General features: G+C 36.2%; 1 protein-coding gene across 5 annotated transcripts in view; it reads left to right on the top strand.

Moving 5' to 3' along the window:
• The window catches only part of Klf8 (Kruppel like factor 8), a 196,198-nt gene extending 189,099 nt beyond the window's left edge, over window positions 1–7,099 (top strand). For all 5 annotated transcript variants that reach the window (XM_048796720.1, XM_015506613.2, XM_048796718.1 and 2 more), the window contains one exon: window positions 849–7,099. In XM_048796720.1, coding sequence (XP_048652677.1) covers window positions 849–1,030 — 182 coding nt within the window. In that variant the 3' untranslated portion in view covers window positions 1,031–7,099. The remainder of the gene's footprint in view (window positions 1–848) is intronic.
• The last annotated feature ends 1,581 nt before the right edge of the window (window positions 7,100–8,680 follow it).

The raw sequence follows: 8,680 nt of genomic DNA, 5'->3' as shown, positions 1-8,680 counted from the left end.
TATATATATATATATATCCCAAATGCAACCAAAAGACTCTAAACATAGAGGTATTTCAGGAATTTTCACTGGAGCCCTCTCCCCATACCATTTGATGCATTAGAAATTCATTTCTAACCATACACAAAAGAAGACCTGTAGCTTTAGCTGAGGGCCCTTTCTACTGAGTTACTGAGTCATAGAGTCTTCTTGAGTTCTTGAGTATGGCTCTATTTTGGACTGTTCAGTGGGAGGTAATAGAGAGAAGATGTGGTTACTATCATATAGTACAGTGGAAAGTATCAATAAAGATCTAGTTTGGGTCCCAGTTTTAGTATTTAGTATCTATCATTAAAAGAAAAAATGTTTTAAACAACACTGTAAGATATTTTTGCTCCCATTTACAGATGAGAAAACAGAGACTCAACCAGGGAATGGTGATTTTTTAAGCTCACACAGCTAGTGTGGTAGAGCCAGGATTCAAAAAAGGGTCTTATTGAGTCAGAGGCTATATGCTTTCCACCCTACCATCTTGACCTTGTTTTATGATTTCTGTAAATAAAAATATATTGTATTGTTGAAAATTGATGGCAGTAAATTTTAAGGGTTCTCATTACAAAAAAATTTATGTGAGGTAATGCAATCAGCCAATCCACAATTGATACATATTTCAAAACATCATGTTATACGTGATAAGTATAGGTGTTTGTTGAATTAATTAATTAAAAAGGTGAACCAGAGCATGCCTTCAAAGTGATTGTCTTGCCTTTTGACTAAAGTTTTGATTTAAAAAAATTATGGATTCTGTTATCTTTCTAGGAGCCAAGCATCTCTCTGATTCCCATTGTTTTGGCAAATTCCCTTTGTAGGAGAGAAGCCTTATAAATGCACCTGGGATGGCTGCTCCTGGAAGTTTGCTCGCTCAGATGAGCTCACCCGCCATTTCCGGAAGCACACAGGCATCAAGCCCTTCAGGTGTACAGACTGCAACCGAAGCTTTTCTCGCTCTGACCACCTGTCCCTGCACCGCCGGCGCCACGATACCATGTGAACTCCATAGGCCACACTAGAGGAGCTGCACTGGTCTCTTTCCTGTGTGTGTGCTGAGGTCAAGACCATATCTTCCTCTTTGACTTCAACTTGCCTCTGGGATGGGGTTGGAGGATCCTACTGAGCCAGGTTGTGGAGACTGGAGAAAAAAATAGCTAGTCTCCCATGGGGCTCTTCATATTCCACCTTCACCTCTCCATTATCCAGACTTCAGTTTTTTCAACCTCCGCATGGGTTGAATTCCAGTGCGGCACCCATGGCTGCCCCTGCCCCAACACCCCTTCCCTGAAATAGACATTTTTCCTACAATTACAAAACAGGAATCAAACTCAAGGCTGTGAACAAACATACGCTGCTTTTTCCCTCTATTTTTTCTCTTGTTTTCTATAACTTTTATCCATATCCATATATATGTACATATATGTGTGTATATATGTATATATACACACGTATGTATTTTTAATCAGTACTTAAAGGCAGTTGATGGGGTCTTAAAATGACTTTTCTCAAGTTCCTAGATGAAGGAGGCATAACAATATAGTGGACTGGTAAGATTTACAGGAATTTTGGTCCTAAGTATAGGGCATCTTCTCAGTGAATAAGGTGAATTTCACACCAAACTTAAAAGTTTTATAAATCCAATTGAATTTCTTCTTACAGTTTGGTTTTCAGACAGTCCTGGTGCTTCTTAAGTCCATCAAAAGGAATGAAAGGATCTTCTTGTCCTCTCCTCTTTCTCCTCCTGCTCCTTTAAGATTCAAGATTTTGTGGCACAGTTACATTCTTTGTTAGGTTAGATTTGGACAAACATTCAAAGCACAGTTCAGTTCAGTTCAGTAGGGAGAAAAGTGTTCCAGGAAAATATGTTGGGCAGTGACAGGAACAAGCAAACCTGGGGCAAACCTGAGAACAAATAAAAGGTGACTTTAATTTGGATGAAATATTAAAAGTGCTGTTAATCACAAACCTCATTCAAATGCCAGCCTGTTGAGACAGTGTCTTGAGGGGCTTCACTGTACTGTTTATTCTTTTGTTTACATAAAGCAACTATTCAGTATAATACATGATGAGAAATCACACATTGAGGCCATGTTATACAGAGGTGAGAGGTTGAAAGAAAGGAATTATGTTCACTTCATAGCATTACTGGCATTCATTCCTGTGTTTTGAATGGAATATAAGGGGCTTTTGTGAAAACTGACATACAAAAAGCAATTTGATGTTTTATAACTGCATGACCACCTAGGCCATTTCTTTTAGCCATTACAGCAGGTTGCAAAATTCACATTTGGTTGCCCGATCAGTCTGTTTCATGATATTATCTGGGGCATGAAATCCCCTGTTCCTGGCCCTGGACCTCAGATCTACCTCCACATAGCATATTTCCTCTCCCAGAATGAGGGGAAGGGGGCTTTGTATCAATTGGATTGGTCTCAGCCTCTCTCCTAAAGATTATCTTCATATTGAACCCCTTTTCCTTGGCAGATATTCAACCAGTCCCTGCTTGAATACTTTAGGTTACTACCTCTTGAGGCTGTTCATTCTAAGTCAGATTTCTAGCATCAAGAAGGGATCCTTTTAGCTATCTAGTCCTACCCATCCCTAGTATTTTACAGATAAGACAAATACGGGTCAGATTTTTTTCTCCAGATGTTTCCTTGAGGCCTTATAGACCTGCACACTCATTCTTCCAGGGATCACATTATTAAACCAAATTAAAGACAATTTTTCGTGGTTGGTTGCAATATTTGTCCAATTTTATATGTTATACTTTAAAAAATCTTTACACCACCCAAAAATAATTTATAGTTGATGACGTAGTAAAATGTGCTTGTGGTCATTGCCATATAACATTAGGCTCACAGTTTTTCTATTGTAGCACTTTTATAGTATCTAGATTTTATTTACCTCATTTCAACTTGCAATGTCTTTCTAGACCATAAACTCTCCATAAATTTAAGACTGCTTATATTTTTCAAAATGACATGTAGGTTTTTACTATTATCATTCTTATTTTGATATGGGCTTTTTCCTGACTTTTGGTGTGCAAGTTCCAAACTGTATATTAATTACTAAAGCACTAGGAAATATCTAGAGCCAGTATGTTCATGGAGACATCTCTGTAGCTGTAAAACAGGTTGGAAAAGGTAGATTATCATCATACATAGATTTAAGCTTATGATTGAGTAGTTGGTACAGTATTTCACAATAGAGCCCAAGGGCATATTCATTTTCTCCACAGTTTGGATCCTAGGACTCCTTTTCCAGAGTTCAGACCTGATATATACCCTTCAGACCTCAGGATCATTTGCATTGGGACATTTGGTTTATTTCTAAGTAAAAGCTATCAAACATACTGTTACACTAATTAGGATGACCAAATTATGATCCCAAATATTGGTGTCCCTGACATCCCTAAGACTTTATTCTAAAATTTTTCTTAAAGTAATGAGAGAATTTGTTAATTGTCTTTACTCAAGAAGCATTTTTAACCCTATTCTCATTGCCCTGTCTTCTCAATAAAATAAAATCTTTCCAATTACATAAGCTTTAAGAAATGTGTCAAGATTCATAAAAGGAATTTTCATAGAATACATGTATTCAAATACACTACACAGCAGAGTTACTGCACCAGAAGCACATAAAACTTTGCTAGGTAGACATCGAGGTGGAAAAGGAACTAAAATGTATCTCTCCTGGGTAGCGTTTGGGGTTTAATTGAATTTGATGTGCTTATACCAGCTAAGCACTGTTAGTGTGACAGTTGCCTAGGATATAGAAATGACTTTATCTAATAATTGAATAATATCATGGAATTTGTTACAGTGGAATTCCTTCATCTGTATAAGATTGGCAGTTAAACATAACTTGATAATTAAGACTATAAAATATGGGGGAAATATGAGGAATGTGAACTGGTTGGATAGATTAGGTGAAGTGTGTTATGGGTGAAAAATAATAAAAGTTTATCATAGAAACTTTTTAAAATAAACTTTCCATTTTGGAACATTTTCAGATTTACCAAAAAATTGTGAAGATAGTAGAATTCCCTATACTACACATCTAATTTCCTCATTACTAACATCTTACATTAGTAGTGTACATTTTCTACAACTATGAAAAAATATCAATACATTAATATTAACTGAAGTTCATACTTTATTCAGATTTCTTTAGTTTTGACCTCGTATCCTCTTTCTGTTTCAGTATCCCATTCAGAATACCATATTACATTTAATAATCATATCTCCTCAAGTTCCTCTTGGTGTGACGGTTTCTCAGATTTACCTTTCAAGGTCATTTTTAATGGCCTTAGCAGTTTTGAAGAGTATGTTCTTCAATTGGGATTTGTGTGATGTTTTTCTCATGAAGAGATGGGCATAATGGGTTTGGGCGAGGAAGATCACAAAGGTGAAGTGCTATTTTCATCACATGGTATTTACATGACTTATGACTTTTGATGTCAACCTCGATGAACTGGCTGAGATTGATTGTATTTATCAGGTTTCTCCCATATACTCTTATTCCTCCCTTCCATACTTTACTTTTTGGAAGGAAGTCACTATGTGCAGCCCGTACTTAGAGAGTGTTAGTTATGTACCACATCCTTTAGAGCAAGTATCTACATAAATTATTTAGAACTTTTCTGCATGGGTGATTTATCTTCATTTATTTATTTATACAATCATTTATTTATATCAGCATGGACTCAGATATTTATCTTATACTCTTATGTAGTAATCCAATGCTAGTTTATTTATTTTGTAACTCAAATTGTTCTGACTTTGGCCATTGGGAGGTCTTTTGGGCTGACTCCCAAGTCCTTTTGACATATGCCCATCACTTTTTTAGAATGTCCTTACTTTCTGGCACTGCAAGATGTTCCATTCTCATTTTGCATATTTTCAGGCCCACTACTATAATCAGCCGTTTCATCAAGGAATCCTGGTTACTTTTACTATAGAATTGTATTAGAAACCTAGATCTGGGCATTAAGTATGCTTGTTGCTACTAGAGTGCTATTGCTTTGAGGCCTTCTCAGCTGACAGAGCAAGAAAATATATGTGTGTATACTAACCTATGTATATACACATCTATAAATATTTCTGGATGTAATTATCCATATCTCTTTAGCTATACATGAGTTCATATTGATGTTGCAACCCTAATCCATTACTACATGAATTAGTCTAGCTTTTTGCCCCTTACTTATCTGTAGCCTTTCATTCCAACAGTGAAAAACATGATTCCCAACTTCTGCCCTCTATTTACTTAATTATTCAATTCCACTATACACACATATAACATTATCTGAATCCTTAACCTGGACACCAATGAGAAAGAATTTTATCACTAAAACCCAGTGCTTATGTACATAATAGTAACATTTTTGGCATTCCAATAATTCTTTAAAACAAAGTAGTCTACAACATTCTGGAGTTAGAGATTTCTGTGATCTGAATTCTAAGAATCTGGGGTCTCTCCTGTCCCCAGAAAGTTTTCTAATGTACTTTAGTAAAAGAAATTCCATTGGAAATTGACCTAACCTTGAATAAACCAAGGGAATTTATTTATCTTTCATAGTGTGCTAATCCCTGATGAGGTACTATAGACAGATGGACACAAAAGAAACTGGGTGGGCCCAATTTAAAGAAACTGCACTATCTTTTCTCACAGCTAAATATGGCTCTCTGATAATGAGGTGCTACCCTAAGTTGCTTCTCTTCCATATTTTTCCCAGTCTCTTACATGGTTGACCTTAGGCAAGTCACATCACCTCTGTGCCTCAGTTAACCCATCTGCAAAATGGGAATCCAAGTATCTACCTCACAGGAATGTTGTGAGGCTTCTTCTTAATAGATGTTGGCAAAAATCATGAGAGATCTCTAAATGAACAACTAAGTATTATAAACATTACTATAATGATAATTATCATACCCTATATTTACCCTATGAAAAGGAGAGGATTAGGCCTCCTAGGTGATAAAGAGCTAAATTTGATTCAGTAAGAAAGATAATTGAAGAGTGGCCACTAGAAGCAATATTATTTCTTGTTCTCACTTTCCCTATATTTTCTTGGTTACTAACTATAGGATTACCAAGTGTTTCTAGACTTGAAACATAATAGATATAATAGGTATATTCCATTATTTCAAAGCTATATTTTCCTCTTTCTTACTCTGCCTGGACTATATTACATGACACCCTGTCAGAAGCACAAAGGCAGTTTCTTAAAACCTTTCCTTCAGTCTTTGATCAGTTCATATTCATTAATTACATTTTCTCCACTTACTGTACTGTAAACAGTAAAGGTAGGAGGGATGAGGGGGTGGGATGGTTAGGGTGGGAATGGGCAGGGAAAAGATGAAATTCATATCAGTGGCAGGATATTTGTTTTTCAAACACTGGTTTCACTTTCTGTGGTGGGCTGGGGTCAGGGGAAGAGATATTATTTTGTTAACTGTTAAACTCTCCTTCACTTCCATAGATGTTTCCTAGGGTCACTACAAGTAGCTTTGTTGGACATTACTTTATAACTATGTTGTATGCAGTGCTGTTTTCATTGTATTCCTGAAAAAAAGGTGAAGAGAGTCCCTAGTGGTGTTTATCCCTGTTTTTTCACAGGAAGTCACAGCTGGAGAGCAGTGCCAGAAACTGACTCATTTTTGTGTTGGGGAAAGGAGCCTGCAGTGAAGGGATTGATTGAACTTTTGTCATTGTTAACTTGTTTAAAGAAATTATAAAACAGTATATTAAGCTTTAACTTTTGTGTTTTTGTCTCTTTATTATAGTGTTTTAGAGCAACACCCTGTTTTTCCTCTATTTTATACTAGTTCCTGCTCCAGAAGCATGGCTTTGAGCAATCTCTCATGTACAAGTTTGTCATGGACCTCAAGATCCTCAAGAATTGCTTCAGTTAGCATGGCCACTTAAAGGTTACTTTGTTCTAGTTCCATGGGACTCTCCAGTTGTGACATCCAGGCAGGGTGTGTGTGCTTGGGTACTAAGCAATCTTGTTTAGTTCTATTATTGTACTTTTTTATTAATAAAAATATTTTAAACTTCAGAATTCATGGCTATTATCTTGAATTTGTCTCCAAATAGTGTTTCTTCAACATGGGGTGATTAAATTATTTTCTTTCCCTCTAGCTGAGTAAAGTTCTGATGAAACTACTGTTTAATATCATGGGGCAACAAAGGAAATCAGACTGACTCAAACACAATAAATTATCTGTTTAAGCCCATGAGGCCCAACACATTCTTGGTAATATATTTAACCATGTCCATGAATGGGGCTCCATAAAGACTGTATGCTATTTTCTGGTATAATTCCTGTATGGGATTCCACAAGAGTTTATAGAATACAGGGATATGTGCTCAGTTGATTAGGTTTCTCTACCCAGCCCTGTTCTCACCATTTTGTGTTTTTTCCTAGGAAGAAGGATAAGAGAATATTGGGAAAATGTAAACTCTAAAGATATCTTAATACAGCTATCAGCTTTGTGTAGGGATATGGGAAGTTGGCTCATTGGAAGGTTTTGTCTTTCAGAGAAACACTGGGAGAAAAAGAAAAAAGGGAATTCTGTGAAGGAAATCAAGGCCAAATTGGAAGGAACGATTGAAGTGATGGTTCCCAGAGAATGGGATTTTCACTGCAAATGATAAAAATAATGAACATCAGATTTTGTGGATTTTTTCAGAAATATTTCTTTTGTGAAAATAAAAGGAATATTATGATGAAAGCAACATTAAAAGAACTTTTAAAAATGGAGTTGAGGGGACCATTAAGAAAGCAAGACTTATGCACAATTTAAACTGCTGCCTAGGAACATGAACCTTGGTCTCTTCCCTACTTTGACCACAGGCATCTAGAATGACAAGAAGAAGTGAACAATTATATTGTACCCAGTGGCACAAGATATATATCAAAAAGTTACCACACTATTATGGAGATCTCCATTCTGTGTGTAAATTATTTTATTTATCTTCTATCAGTCATGTAGCCCCTGTTCCTTCTCAATATCCAATAACACATAGAAGCTCCCACTTTTATTGCTTTCCTTGGAACTCTCATTCAGAGCTATGTGATATTTGTTTCCCAAATTTCAATTTCTGTGAGACCAAATAAAGTCTTTTTACTTTCACAGTTTCTGAATTTGCATTGATTGTCATTATATTGTGTCAAGAGTGGGATCAAAAGTGACTCATCTCTACCTCCAATGCTGTCAGACGTGAGTAAAGAAGCCCTTTTATGCTTCACCATCTCTCTGGCAGCTTCTGGTCGTAGGAGTAAATGGTTTCAGTTTCAGTCAGAGGGGTAAGTTATTTCAGTCTCTGAACCTTCTGTTTCTTTGGTTGAGGTTCCAAAATTTTATCTGGGTATTCTTCATTGTTGGATGCCTGGGAGGGAAATCCTTTATTTAGGTGTTTAGGAGGAACTTTCTCCATTTGGATGGGCATTCAAATTTTTAAGAAGAGCAAATAAAGCATGTATCTACAGTTAAATGAATAATGATAGCATAGACCTACATGTATTCATTAAGATTGAGAACAAGACATTTATTGTTCAGACTTCAGAAGCATCCAAGTACCAATCCCTCATCAGAGGTAGCCATTATATTATTTTCAGTGATAATCATTTCCTTCCATT

Source organism: Marmota marmota, unplaced genomic scaffold (assembly GCF_001458135.2).
Source record: "Marmota marmota marmota unplaced genomic scaffold, marMar, whole genome shotgun sequence".
NCBI lineage: Eukaryota > Metazoa > Chordata > Mammalia > Rodentia > Sciuridae > Marmota > Marmota marmota.
The sequence above is the reverse complement of the archived record's forward strand: the minus strand, read 5'-3'. Positions and strand labels throughout refer to the sequence as shown.